The 26,033-nt window shown below is 36.7% G+C and overlaps 1 protein-coding gene across 1 annotated transcript in view; it reads left to right on the top strand.

Moving 5' to 3' along the window:
• The window catches only part of PCCA (propionyl-CoA carboxylase subunit alpha), a 287,460-nt gene that overhangs the window by 171,524 nt on the left and 89,903 nt on the right, over positions 1-26,033 (top strand). The window contains exon 18 of the mRNA XM_085305994.1: positions 2,207-2,309. Coding sequence (XP_085162120.1) covers positions 2,207-2,309 — 103 coding nt within the window. The remainder of the gene's footprint in view (positions 1-2,206; positions 2,310-26,033) is intronic.

The raw sequence follows: 26,033 nt of genomic DNA on the forward strand, positions 1-26,033 counted from the left end.
CTTTCCTTTGATGGCCAGCAGCCAGATTCATGAGGTCACTTCCAGTCAAATGCAATATGAAGCAGGGCCATGCCAGCAGGGTTATAAGGAATCTCATGCCACCAGTGAAGCAGATCTGCTAAGCTGTGTCTGAGTTGAGGTTTTACCTTTACACAAGAAATATGAAGTTGTAAACTGCTAAATCCTGTTGGTTATTGCCATGGAATATGATGTAGAATTTAGCCAGTCTGGGCCAAAACCCCACTACGTTTATTCTTATCGGTGCTCTGATACCAGGAAGTCCAGTGAAAACATCTCTTGGCTAGTTGCCTACTACCTATCCAGGAAATTCCTCAGTTCCTCTTCTTCAGGAACTCCAGCGTCTGTAGCATTTCCTATCAGCCAGGGTAAATATTTTGGTGACATAAAGGAACCTCAAGATGAGGTGCTGAGAAATATCATTGTAACAAGGGAGCCATAAATACTTCCTCAGATTTATTATTTTGACAATTGTCTCTCTATATTAATGCAAAGGGTAACTCTTAGTTTGGGAACAAGTTATTTCAGTATCAGTTTCAGTATGAACTTTGCAGGTAGAGATAGTAGCTGAGCTAAGATACTCAGAGAATTTTGGTGTAGGCTGTCCTTGGTATGGATCTAGAAGTGACTAACGATGAATGCATATCTGCTCGTCTAGCTAATATATTTAGTATTTCCATTTTTCCCCTTGAGACAAACTGCAAAACAAAATTTTTAGAAACTGCTTACTTGATATTACATAACTTGTACCTAAATCAAGTAACCTTAGGTAACTTAAGCCTAAATTTTTGGTGTGTGAAAATCCAAGATTCTGATATTGCATAAGTTGTTTGCTAGTCAGTGTATTATACTTGTGTGAAGCAGACAGTTTCTCCTACTGTGGCCTTTGGAGGCCTGAAAGGTACTTCTCCCTGTTGATTTGACAGAGAACTGAGCACTTTGAGGGAGGTTTGGCTCACTGGGCACTTGAATTTTTAGCAGGCTGCATGCAACAAAATTCAGAAACATGTATTTCCACAGGCTCTGCAATATTGAGAAGTAGAATCTGGTTCAAATTTTAAGATTCTGAAATTTCCCCCAGAATAATGTAGTGAGCAGTACAGTCTACTGATGGTGAATAGTGAGCATTATGGCAGAAATTATTTTTAAGGAGAAGTCTCAATGTGATGAATTTATTATCCCCGTAGACTTCTTGCGGAGAATTCTAAACATTAAGAGTCATTGTGGAAGAAAAACTATACCAAAATAATGTACTTTTGTCTTAATGGAGTTTAAACTCCACCTGCCTTGTTTGTTTGTCTGTTCATACCTTTTTCTCTCAGGCCTCAGTGGTGCTTGCCGATGTTCGTATATGGTGTTGGAGGCTGGATGCTGCTACTCATCAGAAAAGCTTGCAGTGTACATTATGATGTTGTTACAAAAAACTTGAAGAAAGTTGAGAAATTAAGATGAGGATAGCGAAATCAAAGTTAAAATGAACGCATTTTACATAAAATAACTGAAATTTTTGCTTTGAATTTGCAAGTTTCAGGTCTGATTCCATGCTGTCAGGTTTGCTTCTTTAAGTTGAAGCTGATAAGAAGCAAGTTTCTTATACTAACCAGTAGCTAGTGCATTCACAGACTACTGCAGGAACAGGTATAATCCTGCATATGGGTTGTGGTTTATCATTACTTATAGTTCACTTGAAGGCCTCTGTGGATGAAATAATGTAAAATCTATATTATAAAATTATATATACTATTTATTTGGCATTTTTTTAATATAATTGGACTTAATTAAGAATTGCTGAGAATGAGATGAAAGGGATGGTGATTATGTTTTGTCAGCAGCTCTCGCTGTTGCCATTCTTCTGCCAAACCACTTTTTCATCTGCTTTTCATCCTGTTTGAATTTGTTCTGCAGTCRGTGTTAACTGTACTCAAGAGCCTGTTATAACTTTATTGGTGTACCCAGTGTGTGAAGGCAAATCTAGAAAGAACTTAGTATGCATTTTCTCCTAATATACCATTTGACAGAAAAATGCATCTAGGATTTTTTTTCAAATATACTCTTCAACTATGTCCATAGCTAATGGTATTTTATATCCTTCATGACTATCCTATGAGGAAAGTGCTTCCGGTTAAAATGGTTGCAGCATGAAATCTCTGTTTAAAAAAAATTCTTCTTCTGCGTGTTTCTTTTTTAGAATTCCTATTACTAAATCACAGAGAAGTAGCTGGGAGCTCTCTGTGCATCTAGAAGATGAAGTTTACCCTGTTGCAGTTTCAAAGAATGGCTCATCGTTTTCTGTAAGTTCTGCTCATTTTCTAGGAAATTTTATGGATTGAGACAGTGTGTTTATTCCTGACTTCTCCGTCTGTTCGGTGACCTAAGTTAGATGTTTGTTTCATCTGTAGCAGGCATGACTTGAGAATTACAATACTAGATTACTTAAATAGTGCTACTGTACAAAGATTTAACTATGCTCATGTCTGTGGAACATTTTTGTATCTACTTGTTTCTTAAATTAGTTTTCTAATTAACAACCATATTTAACAATGAGTTTAGAAGTAAGGTCTTACGCTTCCATTGTAGATATTTGAGAGCAAGAAAATAATTGCCATACCAAAAAAATTACATTGGCTTAAGTTGATGATTAAAAAAAATAAACAACTGAGCAAGATAAATCTGGAATGGAATTGTTCAGCAGCTTGATGGTAAAACTGTATGCAGATATAGTAATATGCCAGTGTTTTGTGGTGTGCCTGAAACACTTCAAATGCATAAGCTACTGTTTTTTTTCTTACAAATCTTATTGGATAATTACATAATCACTTAATACTGTCAGCCTTAAAAGCAGAAAGATAGTACTGAGAAGGTAAGTGTATAAAGAGAAATACTTCGTAAATGTTAATGCTAATTCACAGTCAAGCTGAGACCTTTAAAAATGGGCAGTTGATTTGCATAGTATTTGTTGACCCTTAGGCAGAAGTTRTCAGTGATCTAAAGGAGTCATTTTTTCTTAGGATCAAGGAAATGCAGGACTGTGAGGAACCTCAGAAGTTAGCTAGTTTACTTCTTACGGCTGTTGGCTACTCTTGTCAGCCTTCATTGAAAAAGTTTCTGCAACATCTGCTTCATAATATTTTTGGATGGTCATGATGTTTATACCTATTGCACATTCAGAATCATGAAAGTCCTATGAAAGTTGACATTTAGACAAAAATACAGTGAAGACAGTATTGTCTCAGTGATTCACATGCTTTGTTCAACTAAAATTTCTTTTCAAATGATATGATTTTTAGTTGAATTTCATCATGGTTTTATTTAGCTGTTTTCACTTTCATGGATCGATATAATGAATATTTAGATTTCTCTTCTCTTTGGCCTTACTGGAGCAAGAAGACAGGTAACAAACATGTCCTTTTTTATACTATCTCTACCTCTGTCACAGTGTTTCACATATTATACTCATGATGGCTAGGAAGGTAGAGAGTGCGAGTGGAGACCAGGGGCGCTTTCTGTTCCATATGGATCATGCTAGCTGTGCAGAAGGAAAGCTATAGAGAAGATCAGTAGTTGTGGTCAACATCTTTGTGAATTTTCAATTGCAAGTGTACTACCTTAAATGTGAAAGAAGGCGGTCATTTTTAGTTGTAGTTGTGATTTCTTTTAGAAGGAATTTCATGAGATCTTAAACAACTGTTTACTCAGTATCTAATGTATTGTTCTGTCCGTGGCTGTGACATTCATGCCACTTGTGGAATTCTGGCCTCRGGAGTTGAGGGCATGTTTAAGATTTTCACAGAATTAAATGCATATAATGGCTTTAACAGGCATCAGTGAACTTGGAGACAGCCTTGTGCTTAAAAAAACAAAACRTCTCTGCTGGATTTCAGCCCAGTTTAGAACGGGACTGCCACTGAGGTTTATGTGGCTGAGATAGCCATGCTCTGCMACAGTCGTTGCCCGTCATCCTGTCCCCTTTTATGTTGCGGTGTAGCTATCTAACAGCAGTCAGCCATCTGCGGCTKTGAAGAAGATATAAGATGGCTGCTRCTTGTTTTGGATTTTGGATAGGTTTTCCTATCCACTAGTCTAATCTCCACTAGTTGGACCTCTCTGAATTAGGAGTTCGGTTTAGCACAGGAGGCATCTGCACCTGCTTCCCCATTCCCATACTTACTTTTTTGAGTGACTTTCTTTGTCTTCGCTTAGTTATCTTAGGCTCAAGCTTATACTGGCTTAGTTATATTCAATCAAATTGTTTCTTTAGGTCAAACTGAGGAAGGTTTACAGACAGAGGAGGCCTAAATATTCTTTTATGCTTTTGTCTCTATTGATTGTGAAGATAACTGATAATACAGGCTTATCTATGAGTTGGTTCTGGGTTCCACCTGCAGCTGAGTTGTGAACTGCACTCTGTATCTTCAAGCAGTGCTAATTCTGAGAAGGGAAGATGAAAATGTAATAYTGTTGTTGCTAATTCATTATTTTAATGTACAGAAAAGCATATATAACATTCCATGTTACAAATCTGTCTGTTTTACAATTCTAGCTGTGAAAAGCCCCAAGTTGCTCAACAGCCTCAAAAACCTCCAAGCACCCTCACTGCAAAAATCAGCAATAGTTTAGGAAGTCAAAATGTGGGGACAACATAAAAGAAATTGAATTTTATATCAAAATAAATGAAAAACAAAAAAGCAGCTTAAATGGGACCGTTAACAGTGCTTGTGTCATGCATCACTGTGAGCATTGCAGCTAACTTAAGCCCAGTTTAACATCGCTTATATTGAAGTTTCTGATTTTTCAGTCCTTTGGTTTGTTATTCAAACAGTAACACCTCCAATATAATCAAGTGGTCTGGCATAATAGACTAGGCAGGAATGGGTAGTTAGGCCTTTTTTTGTTGTTGTTTGTTTTTGTAAATTCCTTTGTCTCTGAAAAAGTAATTTTGGTCCCTTTTGCTCCTTTTTGTAAGTAGGGAAAGCKCTCTGAGAGAGCAGTGCTCTGCAGGAGTGCCATCCGGGGGCGGAATGACGGGCTGGCAAAGGTTGCTCGTGTCCGTGCATCCCTGGAGCGTGCTGCTGCTTTTACGTCTTCCTGTTAGGTGAGGAGACAGGAGTGCTGCCAGGGCGATGTGCACCACCKGTGCCTGAGCTGAATGAATACTTAAGCAACAGGGAGGAGGTATGAGATAGGAGATGGGAGCCAGCCTAACCGAAGCCTGTATACTTGGAGAAGAGATCATTTGTTATTTACTTTTATCTGGATAATTCTTACTTGTATCTGGAAAATTCCTTAGCTTGTGAAACAGATCCCAGTGGGTTGATTTGACTGATGACCATAGTGTCTATCCCCCTTAAACCTTAGAGGTGTAATGTTTTAAAAAGTAACTCCTCAGCCTGGTATTACAAAAAGCAGGTAATGATTTTTAAATACTAAGGCTGTGCTGGAGTTACACTTATTATTCATTGTTGCTGGACAAATAGGAGACCTTTTATTAACAATTTTCTTTTTTGCAGGGATTCTTTATTTTGTGTGTTTGTGCTRCAGACAAGAAAATAAACATGACAAATCTTCTGAAAATAGTATTCAAATTTTACAATGGAAAAACAATTRTCTTAACTTTTAAGAAGAAAAATCAGAGTAGGAAGGAGAAATCTTGTTTCTGATTAGGAGACGTAATGTACCATTAGAAATAACGGGAAAATTCAAAACTGCCTTTATTAACTTTGCTATCAGAAATGCAAGCCTCACTTTTTGAACTTCTGGATTTACTTTTTGCTGTTAAGTTGGTGTGACATGGGCTCCTGACTTTGTGGATTGTGTCCCCTTGTGGCCTGTGACAAAGATAGCTGGATCTGTAGTGCAGTTAGCTAGCCCGGTGGGAGGGCCACCTTCACATTCCCCTTCAGAAGTTTGCTCCTGCTGCAAACTGTGCATTGCAGCGGCTGTGTTCGCATTCTGATTTACTTTTTGTTTACCAGTGGGACTCTTCCAACAGTCCTTTCTTTTTTCTGTAACTCTTCTAGTCTTAGTCGAAACCTCACCAGCTCACAGTGTGCATTGCTTTGCTCTCTGTGTAGGGAGTATGAGCAGCAGGCTTCTCCACGGCTCCTGCTGCTTGCGAACAGACCATTCGTCAGCATCTTGGTCTGTGGGTCATCTGTGGTTTTCTTCCTTTATTGTGAGAATCTTAATGAGTTGTGCATTGCTAACTGCTATTTGCTGCTCAGGATTTTGATTTTTTTTAACTATTCCTTTTTAACCACTTTATTAGTAACAGCGCTTCTTGATGCAAGCTGATCTGAGCACTTTAGAGACCTAGTTTCCCGAAACTCAAGGGCTTAGAAGTTACATGGTCAAATCTGAGCAATACTGTTTGCCTGAAGCAGAACAGACAAAGATATGATTAGTTTTCCTGTTTCCAGTGGAGGCTGAAAAGCTTTTACAAATCCTAATTTTCCTAATCCTCCTTTTAAAATAAAGATAACTCTCCTATTTTTCTGAAGCCAGCAACATATATGCTAATACTTAAGTTTGTACAAAATTAGTGTACTAGAATTTTCAAGATCAGACAGTTGTTTCTGATGTTACCCTATTGACTTAACAACATATGTTTTAGCAATTAAAGGATCCTAAGGAYCTGGCTGGAGAATTAAAATCTATTTACTTTGAAATCTTCTCTTGTGTACCAGGAACTCACCAACTAAATTCATATAAATGTCATTTGTTCTTTTCTTTGTTCCCTGTCCTGTGTATTAGCTGCTAGGTGAACCTGCTGAATGACTGCTTATCATTTATCCATTTARTTCTTTGGAGGACAGATGATCAGATTCTAGTTTTAGTTTAGTATTCTTCTTGTGCTCATCATTTTTCTTTTTGTCATTGGACGAAAAGATGCTACAACCTGATGAAAAGATGCTGCTTAAATAAAATTTGAAGGAGCAATACCCCTCTTTACGTAAGACTACTGTAAAACAGCAACAGACAGTCCGGAAACATCCCTCCACCTGGCTCTGAAATCTTTGTTTAGTCCGATTTCAGACAGGAATCTTTTTCATCTTGCCCTTYTTGGTGAATAGGACAATCTGGCTGTGAAGTGTGTGTACGTTTTGATTTTATAGATACAAAGACGTAACCCAGTTGTCCTGTTGAAGGTTGGAGTCTCCTCTTTATTTATAAAGCTTGAATATTCTGCAGAGTATCAAAGGGCTAGAGAGACAAAAGTAATTGGGAACCTACATATGTTAAGCGTAGGTGGTTGCCATGTGGTTTCCCTCCACCATATTAAATTGCAATATTTTAACGTGTATCTAAATGTAATATCCTCTGCTCTTCTAAGCCAGGTGTAGACCGCCAAAGCTGGATCAATGTTATGGTGCCTTTGTTGCCTATTTGCAGCCTTCCACTCTTAGCTGCTCAAGACTAGTGTGGAGACCCTTCCTTATAGACTGGAGCTCTCCTCCCTAGCCACTTTGTGAGCAGCTCTGAGCCACTGGTGTGTGGAGGACTTAAGTGTCATGATCAGCCTTGAGCTGACCTGTTGCAGTATAGATGAATTTTATGTAAGAAACAGTCTTTCTGTGAAATAATACAGTTAATTTATAATAAAAAATAACAGCAAAGAATGTAAATGGCCTAAACAATGGAAAAAAGTACAGTGGACCAGGAATCTTACAAGGTTCTATTTATTGGATCCRCTGCTCTGTAGTTTACCCATTACAAAGTAAAGGATTTGTTGATGTACAAAAAAAGAAAGATAAACAATTACAYGTAATTACATTACAATATTTTTCACTGCTATAACCCACTGTCTTTACTTCCTTCAATATTCTTCAGTTTTATTTTTGTCTGTTGTGAATGTCACCCAAGTTAGACAGCTAAAGAATTGTTTGAATTAGTATCWTTCTGGTGGAGGAGGATGTAGGGAAAGGAGTGGGTCGTCTTGGTTTTTGGCTACACCTTTCTGCTTTCAAAAAAGCACTACATGAATCTGGAGGTTCAAATGATGGATATCAGTAGTAAGTAATTACARTTTAGGAGGTACACTTATGTTTCATTTTATTTGAAGTTCATTGCTGTATGTGTGGGCTGAGATCCTAGTTTTAGTTCGACAAGGAATTTGTAGCTATATTTTGTGTAGTAAGCTGCATTCTTAAAAATTATTTCGGCATAGTTCTTTTTGTGCCCATTTATTTGCTATAATACAGGAATCCTCTGTCTTGAGAATTCTTTGTTGCTGATCTGCGCGATTTCTCTGCAAGTAACGGTTGTTATTTTTTATCATGCTTGAAAACAACCCTCTTTGTTAGTGTTCTTCATTGCTGTAGTAGATGCATACCTTCCCAGACCACTTAGCCTCATCTTCTTTTCTGTTTAGTTGACARAGAATTTCCAGATGTTTTCAGTTATGAAGTAGCTTCTTATCACTGAAGTTGTGCTGAATGAAAGTTGTTTATTTTTTTTTTAAGCATAAGGTGAAATAGTTCAGAAGTTACTTTGAGCAAATGGAAATTTGATATGTTTCAAAAGGGGCCTGTATAGGTCAAACACTGAATAAGAGGACTAGAGAAAGCTCGATTACTTTTTYCAGATTACTACTAGAATGGACTATTATTTTTGCAAAATACTAGATCACTTCCCAAAGTCAAATTTAAAAACAAGAAAATACACAGACATGAACCTCTCTGGAAAAAAATCTGAAGCTTGCTCAGCCCAATGAAAAGTTGACTAATGAATGTTTTAAATGGTTTATAGGAAAAGGGAATGTTTTTTTCTGTATCGTCTTCAATAGAAGTAAAGAGACTACTRGATACCTGTGTAGATGGGTAGTTATCTTGCGTTTATCTTAACATTTTCATGATGAAACCTATTGTATAGCAAATAAATGAGAGCATAAGAGTGCAGGTCGAAGGTGTTGGAAATACAGCCGTGATTTAAATATCATTATTTAAAAGTACTGTTATTATTTGAATAAATCCTGTATTGTCAGCATAGAGTAATTAAGTAGCTATCTGTATGCTTTAATTTATTTAGTGAATTCAAGYGTATCTATTTATGCTTAAGCTTTTACTTCAAATTAAAATGTAATAAACATTTTATTAAGAGCTCTACTATATTTGTTTGCTGTAAATTTTGTGACTAAGGGATATAATTGGTTTCAGCTGCAACTGAAATATGTAAAACATCAAATATAAGAAAAGAATAATATAATATAAAATCATAGCAATGATACAGAAAGTTGCTGTAAGCAAACTTGCTCCACATTTAATTCATTAAACACAAATGTGAGTGAAGCAGGAGCACAATTTAGTGTTTTGTACCATCTTTCCTGTAGTCTGTGCAAGTGAATAACATGGTTCTTCATACWTATCACTTTAAAACTAATAATCTTAAGAGAATCAATAAAGTACTAGGATTATTTTTATTAATATTCCCTATACTTTATATTTCTGATATGGTCCAGGCACGCGATAATATACAGCTAATTGGCCATGTAGAAGACATATGAGAGCTGTGTCAATAGGGATGAAAAGCAAATACTTGTAAGAATTAAAAATAATGAGGGGTAACCAGTAAAGATTTAAATTAACATTCTCAACAGAAATAAATGAAGCTTTTCTCTCATTTCAAAAATATATATTGGAATATTATATATGTTACATTGTTAAACATATAGAATAAAATATATYGTCATTACAAAGTCCTGGGTTGGTTTGAATGAAGTGAAACAGCATGTATAAAGGTACAACTGGAAGGGGCAGATCTTTACTAGTCCTTACAACTATAAGCAGAAAATGCTTTTCAGAAAGTGGCTGATTTTACTTGTGCAATAATACAYAAATTCTCAGTTGCATTATATGTGCAGTTGTATGAACAAAACTTTTCACTTCTACAGCTGCTTGTTTTTCTAGTCAATGTGTGTAATAACACCTTTACGCTGTGAAAATATTTTATGATAGAAGTACTGTTCTGCCACAGCTGATTTTGCGTGTCATTTAATTACAATACAAAATAATTTCTTCAGTGCCAGGAGTTAACCATCTTAATTCAGTTAGCCTTTTTTGGACTCATATTTAAATAAAATTCATGAATTTAATTTAGCTAATGAAGGATTTAAGAAATAGTATGGATAATAAAAATACACACCAAAGCACATCATCTCTTGACATCAGATGCTTKCTTCTACCTACCTGATGTCTTCAATTTGTAGTTATTTTTAAAAATATGTTTGAATACGTAATTCCTTTTTGAAGAATTTACAATTAACTTTTGAATATAAAAAGGCCCAGATTTTTTTTAAAAATCCTATCTTTACAAAAAAGTGTGATAGCCATCTTCTGAAATTGCCTTCCTCTTAGTCAGATCCTTATTTAATTTGTTAAAAAGTATAGAAATGTAGCTGCCTCTTCTCCTGCTAGTGAAACATAGTCCCAAATATCAGATTAATTACTATCTAATGCATCTCTATTTCTGAGGTGCAAAATATTCCTGTTTATATTGTTCCTAGAGGTATGCACTATAATTCAATTGGAAGGACAGAARATTGCTTTGGTGATCTTTTGAATTATAGTGCTTCCTTGAACAACATTTTGTTTGAGATTTTTCTTAATTAAAGAAAACTATGAATGGTTTAGAGAAAAGGGCCTTCAGAAGGGGTGAAATCTTGATTCTTTAGGAGTTGGTGTAAGCAAACTTTTTTCACCTCTGCCCTTCCACCATTTTCTGTATAGAGGACAAGAATGAAGGGAATGCAGTTTCCCCTCCTGTCCTCCAGTTTAGCTCATCTTTTCTTTCACATGCTGACTGGCCATTCACCTTTAGCTATATCTAAACCATTTAAAAGATCCTATACTCTTCTCCTTGGTAACTGGTAACATGGAACATATGTGAACAGCTTAATTTGAATTCTACTGCCATTTTTGATTAGTCTTTTAATTCAGATTCTGAATTAAAGTTTCTGTTTCCAGGACTCTTGGTGTTTTTTAGAGTGGCATTTTAATACAGTATGCATAAGCTAGCCATGTAGTAAGACCGGAACCCATGATTTCCGTCCTTCAAAGAAATAACCTTATCACCGCAATAGTGTTTCCACTTGTTGACCAACTGTGGCTTTGTGGATCCTGCTTTTTCTCCTGTGGTGTGGCCAGTGTCTGTGGGAGGGGTAGAGATTGCCGTGTCCCATCCTAGTTGGTAGGGATGATCTCTTCTGGGAGGCAAGCACTGTGGACTGAACCCCTGAATCTGAAGAGAGCACTGATCCTAGTGTCTGACTCGGGAGGGCAAGTGCTTTAATCATTATGTTCCTGTACAGGGGTTAGTGACTGCTAACTTTGTTTTTTGAATGAAAGTAGCCTTGGCTTCAGTATCTTGTTGTAAGCTCTGCATTTCTGGGACTGAGTCTCTCAGAAAATTTAGATGTTGGGGCAAGTTGTTCATGAATTGTGAACAGTATTATATAAGATACAGAGGTAAAAATGCTTAGGCAAATATTAGGTGTACTTGTATATCACAGTAGACCAGATACATTCTATTTCTTCCAGTATCTGGACTGCATGGTTTTTTAGATACTTGTTAAACTGGTGGTTATGTGTAAGGAACTGGTACAATACAAGTGCATATTTGCTTTATAAAAGGAGGWKGTTGTTACGGGTTTATTTGTATATCTTGTGCTAGTTTACTCACACAATACTGAATAAACATATAGAGAAAATGTCTACAGGATTCATAAGTAAAAAGAATCTGAAAAGTAATGAATTTTATAGTTTTAATAATGTGCTCAGTCTTCTGGTTTAGAGCAATGTAATAACTTGGTAACAGTAGTCATGTAGTAGTCTATCATATACTCAGGTTCTTGGTGATTTGTAGCTCTGCTATAAAACTTACGGTAACCATATGGTCTGGCACTGGTACGTAGCCTGCAAGGAATGTTTAAAAAAAAATACAGCAAAAGGTCTGAAAACTTAGAATGCGGAATACTTAAAAAGCAGGTATACTCTGTTTGGGTGTTTACTTTTTTTGTCTTAGAATCAGGCTTCTTTTCATTATTTTAAAGTAGAGTTCTAAGAGGACAGAAAAGGAACTAGTTTTTTTTTACAGTGATTACTTCTAGAGTAGTAGATTAAGACTGGCCTAGTGCATAGTGTCCTGAGTTTTACCCATACAGATGGCTTCATATGGTGAGTTTCTGTGTTATGAAAATGGACACTAAATTCTGCATGGGTCATGATCCAACAATTCCAGGAATTCCAGTGGACAAGAAACTGAAATATAAATTAAATATCAGTAACGGTACAGTGCAATAGCATACCATTTTCCTTTCATGGGTAAGTCTCTTTTCCAGTATAAAGCACCTAATGGATCCTGCCACCTTTCCTTTAAGGTYGTCCTTTGCTATAAGGTTGGAAACTTGACTGCTATCTTTTATTCATTTATGTGCCATGCAAACTTCAGATCCTGTGCTAAAATAGTCATATCATTATTTTCTGCTTTCTAAAAGCAATACCTACATGAGTGTCATGTGGATCCTTTACTATTGAATTCACGTCCAACAAAAGTGGAAAGAAGAAGCCCAACCAGTTCCTTCCTGTCCCCCCAAAATCCCAACTACACAACTGCCTCTCCAAATTTTGCAGAATGAATGGATTAAAAAATGTTGTGAGCTCCTCCTGCTGGTTCAGCAGCAGCAATAGTTATATTTAAAAGCCCACTAATGTAATGTTAAGAGTGTGGCTTATTACCACAAAAGCAATAGTTAACTCTGCAGCTTCTGGATGGTGTTTCATCTTTAGTTCTGTTCTCTGAGCAAATCTTAGCACATTTAAAATTCAGCATGACACACTACTTTGGGATCTCTTGATGCTTTGGCGTAAGGGGGGACTATAGGGTCGTTGCTGCTTTGAGTTGCTTTCTTAGCTCTAAATTTCTTTGCTGCTTTTTTCTTTAATTTAAAGTAAGCCAGACTGTTAACATTACTTTAATGTAGCTTTTGTGGCTTATGAAAAATAATGCTGCTGTAGTGGATAGATGTGCGTCAGCTGTGACTTAAATGTTTTGATGTAGTCTTCTCAAAAGGTAGACTAGAAGAGCTTTCCTTTGAAATATGTGAAGCAGTTTTAGACACAGCTTCTCAGATGGATCTAATTAGTCTTTCATATGGACTGGATGTCCGTTTGTTGCAGCTGAATTCTCATTTCATTCACCCATAACTAGAAACACCTCGCTTCAAACGTGTTTCTTCAAAGAAAGGASGGTTTAGGGTTCCATGTTTTACTGCTTTTTGATGTTGGTTTCCCTTTAACTGAGAAGACCTTATGTTTATACAACTGTTATTATTAAGAAAACATAGCTTTGTTCATGAGAGTTCATTTGGTATCAGTGTTGGCTATTGGTAGAAGTCCGAGATCTGTGGAATAGATCTTGCTATATGAGACTAGTGGGACAGCTGTATGCATGGCTATTAAGCTCATTCTAAGAAAGATTTGAATGCAAACGGAATATTCTAATAAAAGTAGGGAACCTGGGTTGTGGGAGGATGAAATAAAGATTAGAACTACAAGTCATCAGGCATATAAATAAATAGTAGTTCTATTTATTATTTATATACAGTAGCGACCTGTACAGTACCTCTMCAACAAAGAATATATGAAAGCTGTAGCGATGAACATCTGATTGATCAGTGTAAAATATCCAATAATGTACTGTGGTTGATGCCTGGGGAAAAGGAGTCAGGGAAGGGGAGATGACAGATGCTCTGTCTGTGTCTGTTCCCCCCGAGGCTGCTCTGTGGACGTGATGTCTCTTAGGCTAAGGGGAATCAGTCAGCAGAAACAGGCTGATACTGTGCTACCTGTACTTCTTGCTCCCCAGCAATGTAGCTGAGCTGTTTTTCCCCCTTGGCAATTGCCATTCATCATCTTCTGTTCCTTGCCAAATGAAGGGCAGTCCTGCCCAGCTGCCTCGGATGGTGTCTAGGACACATTGGTATGAGAGAGACCACTCCTTAGCTGCTTGAGAAAGTCCAGGGTCACTGCAGTACTGGATGCTCAGGTAGCTGTGTAGCGTATTGGGTGATGTGGTGGGCTGTGAGTGGTGTGGCATTAGTGGAACCAGTTRGTCTGTGGGGTTGTGTGTCAGGTCCCCTTTACTTGTCTGCTGCTGTAACTTCGACTTCATTGCTGGTCACTGTAATACCTTTTCCTGTGCCTAGTCTCACCTAGTCATTTCCTCTATTTTAYCCTTACATGGAGTTTGTTCTCTTTTTTTTAAATCCTTTGTTCCTYACGTGTCCACAGGGCTTCTTCATATTCTTATTTGTCCTGCCAGAAGGGCAAGGAGTGGCACGGTCTGGATCTACCGTGGAGTTACGTATAGATTGACCAGCCCAGCTGCTGCGTGACCAAATTTTGTGTGTCCTTCCAAGAGATGAATGGGAGCACTCATTTGGCTTTCTTCTTTGTGCAGCTCTGATTTTCATAAAAGGATTTTAATATTTGTGCTTAATTCTGGGCAGTGGGTTCAAAAGTTGTATGTGCATGTGGTTTTATAGGGACTTACAAATAGGTAGTAGATTTTGTTACTGCCTTTTCCTTGGATGATCAGCCTAAAGATACTGTGTAGTGTTTTTTATCTTTTGCTTATATATAGGAAGGAGGGAAAGTAATACGTAATATTTGCAGAGCAACTGTGTCTTGTACAGTGTGTTTTATTTACACTGAATAAAAAAGAAAGCGATTTAAGTAGTCATAAGCCACTGTCAGTGGATTGTTTCATTTTCTGGAGAAAATGTACACATCTCAAGGACATGCTATAAATTGCAATTAACTGAAAACCGAAGGAGACCTATAGCTCCATAGTTCTAAAATCATATGTTATTTTAGGCAGTATTGTGTGCATCAATCATTATTTCAAAGATTACAATTCCAAAATCAAGCACTCGGATTTGAGGGATGCCAGATGTCAGGTGTCTGTGCAGCTCAAATTTTCCCATATATGCATATGCATATTTTCTCATAATGCATATGCATTCTGCAATAGTGTTAATTAGGTGGCTGAATGCAAAACCCCTGTGCTGTTCAGTATATAACAGGCCAGCCCTGGATGTTTTCCATAGTTTATGTAGTGAAGGAGAATGCTATCTGTAGACTTTTGGTTCATGTAAAGAGGGACAATGGGTGAGGGGAAGGTAAGAAGAAAAAGTTTTAATCTTATGATTAAGGTGGTTATGTGCTGACCTCTCTGTTCTTCCTTGCTTCTATCAAGAGCTTGTCAGAGATGCTAGCCATATTTCTGAAACCATGCTTTTTAGATGTAGTTGGTTTTGTATATTCTTCATTCTTTGGGTCTCAAACTTCGTATTGGAATCAGTCACAGAAATGCTGAATGTAGCTTCTGGGGAAATCAATAGTATCAAAACACTTAACGTTATATAGCACAAAGTACATGTGCAACATCTGTTTAGTAGGATTTTTTTTTTTTTTATTGTAATCTGTTGATGTCTCACTTCAGCTACTAAATGTGTGAGATGATGTGAATACGCTGAAAATCAAGTAATGTTTCACTGATGTGAAAGAGTTAAATATGATGTGAGTATGAAAGGTAAAATAAGGAAAGTATTTCTGTCTGRAATAAGGCTTGAGTAGTATGCAGTAAGGCTGCATGAACAGTTTGGAGAGTAATTTCCTTAATGAAGATTGTTCAGTAACTGAACAATGGTGAATACTTCCAAAATAAATGAACCACTATGTTCAAGTCATTTGAATCTTTTTAGAATAGATATGCACAAGAAGATGAAGCCAGGTAGTTAGTTCTTCATTTTACTGTCCACATAAAGTAGTGTCTGAATTTAATGAGTGTGTGTGTGTATATGTATGAGAGAGAGAGAATTCCCTAGGTTCCTATGTAATAGTTATTTCTCTTTTTTCCACAGTTTGCTTTGTAATGTAATGCTGATACTTTTGTTAATTGGGTTGGACCCACTAAGGTCATTGYATAGACCTCTGCAGTGAGCTGAGGGTGTAATTAATTGCTATTGGCAAGACTGCCATTTAGTAGAAATGAATGAAATACTTTGCAGTTTTGCTTTTGCAGGTATTTTGTAATTGGAGGGAAACAGTAAAGGTCAAGCACTTGAGTTCTATTTCAAACTAAACGTCGAAAGGGTAGTGGTCTAATATGCAAAGATTGTTCCTTCTGCAWGTCTAGTTCTTACTGCTCCTTCACACTAATGTCTTTTTCCCTCACCTGTGTTTTTCCAACTTATCCCTTTGTTCCAGTTTCATTCTTCTCGCTGGTCCAAGTTTCCATGCCTCAATCTTTGCAGTCTGGTCTGTGCTCATTGTCTGACCGGTCTGAGTATCTCATTTGGGCTTCCACTCACTTAGCATTCAATCTTGGTTCTCTTCTACAGAACCTTCTCCCCTGCTCCTCTGGCCTCCTGTCTTTCATCCATGCATTGATCCTCATTTCCATTTTCCCATCTCAGGACCTCTGCATTGTTTTTGCTTATCCTCTTTACTCTCSCACACCAGCTGTTCAGCCAGGCCTTTTCCTAAGCTTACTCCTTAAATAGTTCTCTTTTCCTTCATCCCATGCTTTTTAGCCACTCGTTCTTTACACAATTGGCCCATGTTTCCATTGCTTTCATTCACTAAATTCAATTTTATGCATTTCTATTGCCACCTCTGTTTCCTACCTCCATTCTTAGTCTTCTTGCTCAGCAGATCCCCCCATACCTTACTACTTGCTCCTAATTTCCCTCTCTATCTCTTCTGTACCTCTTTTGCTGATACTGCTAATCTTTGTTCCAGTCTGCTTTCTCCAGTCACCTTTTCCTCTGTGCCCAGTTTTTATTGCTTGTGCATTGGTTATATGGTTTCTTCTTCTGATACTTGGGCCTAGCAGGAGTAAAGCAGTGAAGCCATAGAAGTGATGGTCTTATTTGGGGGTTTACAATTGAGCTGATATGCTGCAATTCAAAAATTACAGTTTCAGGGGAAGCATTGTGTAGCTCTAGCTTGGTACATGTTAGATACAGGAATTGTCCTCTAAACATTTACCTGTGAAGTGTATTGAGAGCTACAATGTATAGGCTTTTTTTTTTTTTTTTTAATATATAGAACTCAAAGCTATGCAGTTTTCATGAAGATGATAAAGGTGCATCCCAATGCTTTCACATGGCAGTTAGATTTTCAAATCTCCCTTCCAGATCATAAAGATGATGTTGCAGCCTTTCATAGGGAAGTCAGTAGAATTTAGTAATGCGGACAAAAAAAATGTATTCTTGTTCCTTGCCAGAAATTGCTGCAGATTGCAGTTTCTTTCTGAAAACATTTCTTAGCAACATTTCAGCCAAAATGGTCAGAGTTCATCTGAGTTGGAAGAAACAAAAAATACAGTGATGGAGATCATAGGAATCGGACAATGTTGACGCTGAAGCTCTTCCTTTCCCCCGTGTGCTATAGTTGTGTGTGCCAGACCCATGCCTTTGGCAGGCTCTTGCTCTGCTGCTCCCTTGCTCGTTCTGTCTTCCTTCCAGCCATGTCTTTCTGTTGTGGTTGCCCTCTTGTTTCCACCATCTAACCTCTATCAGCTGTAATCRCTGTGTATTTTCACACAATGGCCTTTTTGTCACTGTTGGAGCAGCCCAGCTGTTTCACACTAGCTGTCTAGCTTGCATGTGCAGAGTTTCTCCCATTTTAATTTGATGTCTTCTCCTAGCTGATAGGGGAGGAGGGATGTTGTTTAATGAAAAATGTGTATGCTTAAACTGGCATCTTTATTTTGATGGTGGTAGGCTTTACAAATTGTCGATTTATAATGGACATACTTCTGAGTAATTTAGGCTCTTTTATGTTAGTTTTGTAATCCTCAAGGATTGCTGAAATGCTACATTGATGGACAATCAGCGTAATAAGCAGTAAGCAAGAATGAAAACAAATTTTGTGATTTTAAAGATAACAGCAATTAATAAATGAATACAGATAAATAATACAYGTTAATCCTAGGATACTGAGAGCATGAGCCTCCTTTCTTTAACAGTTAAACAAACCAAGAACAAAACCAGCCAGAATATGATGCCTTTGGACAAGATAGCAGCAACTTTAAGGTAAGATAGAAATAGACCCCCTCCTTTATGCAGCTAATGGATTCTTCCCAGCCTTGGCAAAGGTAAACTTTCTGAAATAAGTGAGGTAATGGAAGGAGAGAGGGAAGGACCAAGGGATTGTTGTTGCCTGTTAAGATCAGTCCATCTGTCAATCCACCAAGCCAAGTCCATGGGCGAGATCAAATCATGTTGGTCCATTGTGTGGGATACATCTGGAATCTAAACTGAACTTAAATTGCTTTGACTGTCCCCATGGAATACAAACACTCATTACTTGTTTTATTGTAATTTATTTAATAAATCCCAATTCTCATTAAATGGTTTTGCTTTGTAAAAACATGCTTGAAATAACTACTGAAGTGGCAGGTGACCTTAAGAATAAATGTTTATAGGAGCATTACTGAGTATGATCATTTGGATCTATCATGCAATTCAGATTCTCAGCAGAAGCTGCTTGAATGGTTGAAGGTGAAAGTTTAGCATTAGTAATGCTTTTCAGAATAGGTAAGAAGTTGATTATTTTGAAAATGGTAGTCAGAAGTAGATTTGGAGTTACATACAACTCTGGCTTTCAGTCATCTGGAACTATTAAATCTGCTTTACTGAATTTACATAGCTACTTTCTTAGGATATACGCTATCTTTTATTCTTTAGCTGTAATTTTTTAATGATGTCCATTAGTTTATCATTTTAGCAAGTTTAACTCTGGTGTCATTAGCTGAAGTGATTAARAGATGAAATAGCTTCAGAGCATAAATTCCCGTTTGGTCTTCTAGAATTCTATTTCATCTCAGTTGTATACTTTCCTAATTACCAGCATATTTCTGTGTTTAGAATTACAATTTTAAAGCATGTATTAATCATCATCTCTAGATAAGAATTAAAAATAACATGGGGTGTCGTGATCTATTATTTCTTCGATATCTAATAAAGTGTGTTCTCTTTTGTCTCTCATTTAGGCCTAATTATCTCTTTAAAATGTTAATTCAAGTATTACTTTAATCTACCTAACAGACATAGGTGGATTTTTAAGTTTGTTTTGGGGTTTTTTTTGGCTAGTGAAATCAACACCGACATTGGAGGTTGCATTTGAAGTGGAACATAGCACTCTGGTTCTGAACCTGTATCAGTGATGCCTGTCATTGCTACCGATACTGAAGAAAGCTCAGTGCAAATTTTTCAGTTTAGTTTCATCCCTAAGAAAAATCCAAAAAGCAAATAGSAGCACTGGAAACTCTGGGGACATTAAGATTTAGGTACAGCTTCATAAATTGGAATAATCTCTGAAAAAAWTTTACTATGTTAAATCTTTTTATAATGGCATTAAAAACTAATCTGTGCAAAGCACATAGAAGATTAATTAACACAGGGAAGAAAAGAGATGTCTGAGCCTTTCACCTGTAAGTTACCCTTTATCTCCAGCTGAGTTTGCCAGCCTTTARTGCTATTTGTCATCTTCTGGAAGAAGTATCTTGATGTTTTCCTGCACACTGCCCTTTTTTACTTTGAAAGACTCCCATAATGCCAATACCTTGTGTAAGCTTGTTTATCCTCTCCCATCAAAGGATTTAAATATTTGTTTGGCTTGACCATAGGCTAAGGGAATAAAAGATGCATTCATTTAACTGATTTATACTTCCTTTAAGAAACACTTAATTTAAAGGGAGAATTAAAACACATAAAATGTCTAATCTCAAGTTGAAGGGCATCTTGAATAACTTCTTCCTAATTAATAATTATTTTATTATTTTCTGATAAAGTGAATGCAGGAAGAAAGTTCTATGTACAAACTTTTATATGGCTTAATAGTGCATCTTTGTGGGTGGGCTTTACCCATGCAAGTAGCCATCTTTGCTTGTGCTATTTGATTTAGAGGAATGAAATGGCTTATGTAGACAGGCACTATTTTAATAAATGGTTTCATTATGGAGTTATCATTAGATAATGATGGAACTCTCTACTTTCTTTTACATTTTGAGTCATCTAAGTTATTGTTGATGATATAGGAATTATGTGAGTTGCAAGAAAGGAAGGGGAGGGATTGTTCTATTTGTGCCATTTATGTACACGGATGCTTCTTGTGATTTTTGCATGAATATATGCATTTGTGGGKTTTTTTTGTCTTTAAGTATGCTCTATGGGCATTTCTATAAATTTATGCATCCTATTTAATCGTATTTTAATACATCTTTAAAAAAAGCATAGCATTATTACTGGTTTCGTAGTATCTTAAATCTGTTGATCAGGGAGAGCTTTAACTTACCACTCCCTGCATTTTTCCTTTCCCTACTTGCTCCTTTTGGCCTTTCTAAGGAGATATGTTTTGTGTTAACAACCTCTTGGGTTTAGATAACCTTGGGCTTTAGTACTGTAGGAATTCTACACTGAGTTTCATACTGCCCTTTACCTTGCATGTAAACCATATCCCTAATGCAGTCTGCCGTGGAAAACTAGTTTTCCCCCCCACACACACTTACTCTAATATAAAGCAACTGCTTCCAGAACAGCGGTGATAATCTCAGTTTTGATTGCATGCTTCCAAAGGTAAAAAAAATATCTATTGGACTAATAATAATGGTTGCAATATGTTTTATTTTTGAATAAGTGATTTTTGCAGACCTCAGGATAAAACATAAACATTTTTATTTGCTTGGTCCTGAGTTTTTGTTCTGTTTCTGTAAATTTAAAGGTCCTGTTAAAGTTTTGTTAAATCATTCTGCATTGTGTTGCATGACATAAGAATTGGGACTTCTAAAGATGTGAGCTATTAATCGTTTATCACAGATCTAGTGCAACGAAACAAAGTTGAATAGGGCCATGACAAGCTCTCAAATTCTTAAACTRTTATTGAAACTTCATGGTATATGCAGCTTCATAATTTCCTTACCTGTTTTACTGGAAATAGTTCATTTGTGGTTTTAATTGCATGAGACTATTTAAAAGCTTTTTTTTTTTTTTTAATAATCATTCATTGCTGATTGGTAAGGGAATACTGAGGATATCAGAGTCTTTCTCTTCTGATTGTGGAATTGCAGATTGTCTGGTACTTATTATTTCACTGGCCATATTTATCTTCTAAGAAAAGCCTGGTGAAGGTTTTTCTCCACAGAAACAGACTTCCCCCCTCCCCCAAGTGCTTCAATATGCAAGATCTTATAAAAGCTGGATAATTCCATACTGAAAAGTATTTACAAGGCCTACCTTAGCTAAACTGTGCCTGAGTTGCCATCTTTTTCGGTTCTCCCCAGATTCCTAGTGTTTTCAAGGAGGCAGTGAAAAAGCCAATGAGAATATTTGAAATTGCCTGTGTGAACTGCACRCTTTTCTGTCTCCACACTATAGATAAGCTCCATCCTCAGCCACTGGAACAACTTCTTTGGTGGCCTCATCTGTCTGCCAAATGTGAGTGTCGATACATCTCCCAGCCTGCATAAAAGCATAGACCTGAAGTGTGGAAAGCACATCATGCTTATCCCATGTCTTGTCTGTCCTGAGTCCAAGGAACAAGAAGAAATAGATTGTCAGACAAGGGGTAGATTGAAAAACCCTTCTTTTTCCCACCAGTTTTCTTATTTTCAATTTACTGGAGATTCTCTTTGCCATTTAGTGCTGGAACCATAGTGAATATCTTTAACAACAGCTGCTAGTCTTTTTTTTTGTTAGGGAGCCCACTAGCAGGCAGCCCTATGCAGAGAACACAGTTCATGCTGGATCGCATTGGGAKCATTACCAGGTTTGAATTACAAGGCAATATGCTTTCATTGCAGAGTCTCAAAAGCCTTTTGTGGGGAAAAACATGTTCCTAACATGATCAACAACACAACAGCATCATCTTCGTAATTGGCAAGGGAGGGTCACAGTCATCTTGTTTCAAGAAAACACAAATGCTGCCTTCTTTTGGAGAGATACCTTCTTTTTCTGTGAACTATTCGCACCAGAAGCATGCAGATCTCCCAGGCCAAACAGATTCTACATTGAGAAGCTGGATTAAGGGGGTTGGAACCTTTATGTGACCACATTTAGGAAAATCATAAGTTTTTGAAAGCTTGACAGTATATCTAGAGCCCTGTTTCCAGGGATGTTGAGGATTGGTGGACTTTTTCACTTCAAGTGGTATTGTAAATGCTCAGCATAGATGGAAATCAAACTCTGAAAGTCTTTGCTACCAATTAAAAAAAATACCAAATCACTATTTATACCTAATAGGAGTTTTGGGAAACTGAGTAAAAATATGCTCTTTGAGAATAAAGGCACTTCTTTGTACTTTCCGTTTCTGTAATTCTAACAATTCAGGGGACCCACAGGTACTTTCTCCCAACACTACTCCTATAGTTTTGTGGCTGCCTAAGCTTAAAGTGGCCCTAACCTACTATTGCTTATGTCCCAGAAGAGACCTGATGATGCAAATCTTAATTCTAGYGTGTTTGGCTGTACAGGTCCTGTGATGAGCAAACTGAATAAAACATAAGTTTCTTTGTTGTATCCCTACCAATGTACCATTTTCCTCAAGAAAAAATATCAGTAAGCAGGGCTTCCAATGGTGTTATGTAAAAGAATTGATTCCAGTCATATATTTTATATAATTCTAATGGAATTATATAAAAATTGATTTATTCTGAACAGTCCTCATTTTCCTGAATGTCAAAGTCACAGCAACAGATAAATTGACAATGAAACCAGGGTTGCTGTTGATATGGCCTCATCTTGCTGGTCTCCTAATTTACACCTACGTTAATAAAATAAATGTAAATAACGTACTTCGAACCTCTGCTTTCTGCCTATTTGAGCTTCTTTATTCAGCATTTCTCTACTCCCAAAAACATCAGTTTCTTTTCTACATAACATTTATGTCAGCAAGGAGAAGGATTTTGAAATTTTGAGCTTTATTAATAAAACCAGTGTCTCCAGCAATGGTAGAGATACAGAATATGCTTCTGTACCAAAAGTRTATTCAGCTTTTTAACACTTATAAGACATACTTCTGTCATCTTTTGTCTGGAAACAATATGTATGAAGAAGAAAAAAGGCAGGTATTTGATATAAAATGTAATATTAAATTATCTATATTGTGTGTGGTTTTTTTTTAAGTAGCAAGTAGTGTAATGGCATGATACCTTGAAAGAATCAGAGAATTTGAAAAGCTACAACCCTCTTTGTTTTATATTATCTGGCTGTGCAGAGTAAAAAATGTATCAAAAGTTTCCATTGTGAGGTGGCTGAAATTCTTTACATCAGAAAATATCAATGCCAAGGGACTCACTCTAAACGGCATCAAAGCTAATTCTACCCGAACAATCCCCACTTTATGGCAGAAAGATCTTATGTTCCTATAAAGAGATCTGCCAAAGCACAAAATGATCAAATATTGAAATTATTAACAAACAGAAGACTCATAAACAGTAGCTGACAGCTTCTTGGATAGAAAGTTTGTCAGACTCCAGGGACTCTAGAGTTTCTTTTCATTAATCACATAATTTTGAATGTTCTTTTTTTTTTTTTTTTTTTAAACCAGTCCTACTTGCTACTACTATCATTAAACACTACCTTTGTTGTTGTTATAACAAGGAAAATCCCCACAGTGAAGATCAATGCACAGCTGGGTAATTACATTTTATATGCATGTTAACAAGCCATGCACAGCTTCAGTTATTTTTCTGGTTATGGAAGCTACAGTGCAAAATTGAGGGCTTTCCCAATTTTTAGAAAAWGTCTTAGATTTTAAACTATCTCTGTGAAAAAGTAGAGACTGTTCATTTTATATAACAGGAGTAAACAGTAAACCCAAATGATCTGTGTTGTATCTCATGAGATCTGTTGTCACAGTATGAGCCTGTCTGAATTCTGTTTTCATAGAATTCTTATTCAGGAACATGCCAAGAATTTTTCAAGACTAATTGATTGGAAAATTAATACAAAAAATATATTTATTTTCCTTTGTTCTGTCATCATTTTATAGTTGTAAAAGATTCAATGTCAGAATTGTAGCATTCCATTATGTGTTTATGGCTTTGACAGCTGGTTTTGTGGGTTTTTTTAGATATTTTGACCTATCCTAGATACTTTACCTGTGAACTGTCAAATGTGTGTGTGTCAGTGTTCAGAGTTGACATTAATGAGTATGATTGCTTTGAAAATTGGTGTAATTGGGTAGACAGAAGGGAGTTTTTTTTTTTTTTTTTTTGGAGTAGAGCAAAATTAAGCTTCTTTTGTCAACTTCGGTTGTCTACAGTGAAGGATTTTTACTTTTTATATTTTTTTTAGATAAAAATCAATTCCATTCTAACATATATTGACTAGGAAGGCAGCGGGCATCATTCCATTACCCTTTTCTGCTTTTCCAGTCCTTCCCCGAAACTTTTCTGTTAGGATGTGTAGAGTGTTGCTAGTGTGCATGCCTAGAATTTCCAGTATCTTGCCTGGGCTGAAGAATTAGAATAAATGAATTGTGTCTTTCTGCACCTGCATCCTTTGAAGGACCTAAACTGGCATTCCCATCCCTACACTGACAAACATTTACTAGTGTCAAATTTGGCATAAAACGTAGCAGCCACTCTCACTTTTGCCTATCTCAGATAAGGCAGGTAATTAGAGCACTTCTTGTTGAAGCTCTGCTGATGCAGCCAAGAGTACAAGACTTCAGGAGGCTGGAGAATGAGGGCCCAAGGAGGACCGTGGTTCCTGGCCTGCCATGAGTTTACTAGGCTGGAAGGAGGAGAGCTTGAGCCTTGGTTTGTACTTCTGGGCACTGCTCATAGATTTTATCCAGTGACTGGTTTTGACATGACTGAATAAACATACAATTTATGTTTATTTATGTTTATTATRTTTATTATGTTTATGTTATGTTATATGGTCTTATAGTGAAGAGATTATGGTGTAGTAAGTAAAATGATTTTCTGAGAAGTTTGTAAATTTGGGCATTGCTGCTAGGTCAATAACACRAAACCTGCACTCTTCCATTAATTAGAATTTCTTGTTCAACATAAGTTTTAAGACTTGACTGAACTAAAGACTAAACTACATTTTGAAAACTAAATTTAAAAGTATAATTCATTGATTATATCAGCTAAGATCAGCTGCTCTACTTCTTGCAGTCTCTCTGATTCTAACAATACCATCTTTTCTGCAGGGGGGATGAATAATGTAGGTTAGTTTGTTTCTATGGGCATTTATTATAGCCACACAGAACAGTTCCTGGAGAGGTTTTCTATTTCTTATTTAGCAGCAGTGAAAATTGCAATTATTCTATTAACTTGGCTTTCCACTATGGCAAAGAAATTCTTTGGACTGTAAAGAGGAAATGTTTGTTTTCTCTGGCTGCTCTTTGCATATGCTGCTCCAATTATAATTAAACGGGAATATTTACCCATAAAATGGAGCACTTTTAAAGTTTAGTTAAATTGATTTTTAAGATCCATGGTACAAAYGTAGGCAACCTGTTTTGTGTTTTGTATAATGTTATTCATTACACAGAACTAATAGACACAGAGTAGTGAATCAATAAAATATCACCGTGCACATCTCAAATGCAACATTATGGTTGTAAGTTCTTCATCAGGAAGAATCTGTAGGGGGAAAAAGGAAACAAAAAGCTAGATCAAAAGCGATGTGGGGAAATAATGCGGAGAAGATGAAAGGGAAGGAGGCGAACAATAGAGTTGATGTAAGTGGAGGATTAAGTAAAGCAKAAGCAATCATTTTTTATGGGACAGATGAAAAGAAATTGAGAATAATTGTTACGGGAGGTGCAAGTAGTGGCAAGTTGAAAATGACATGTATTTAATGGCCATAGGAAAACCCAGGCTTGTCAGTGATTTGTGCTATTATTCATTTCCAAGAAGTAGCTTCCTAATAGCTCTTGCAGTATCATGTACCGTTCTAACAATGGCATCACAAAAGCATATTGTATTCTTTCAGAAGT

The sequence above is a fragment of the Rhea americana genome, unplaced genomic scaffold (assembly GCF_003343005.1).
Source record: "Rhea americana isolate MKP2758 unplaced genomic scaffold, rheAme1 scaffold_23, whole genome shotgun sequence".
Lineage (NCBI taxonomy): Eukaryota > Metazoa > Chordata > Aves > Rheiformes > Rheidae > Rhea > Rhea americana.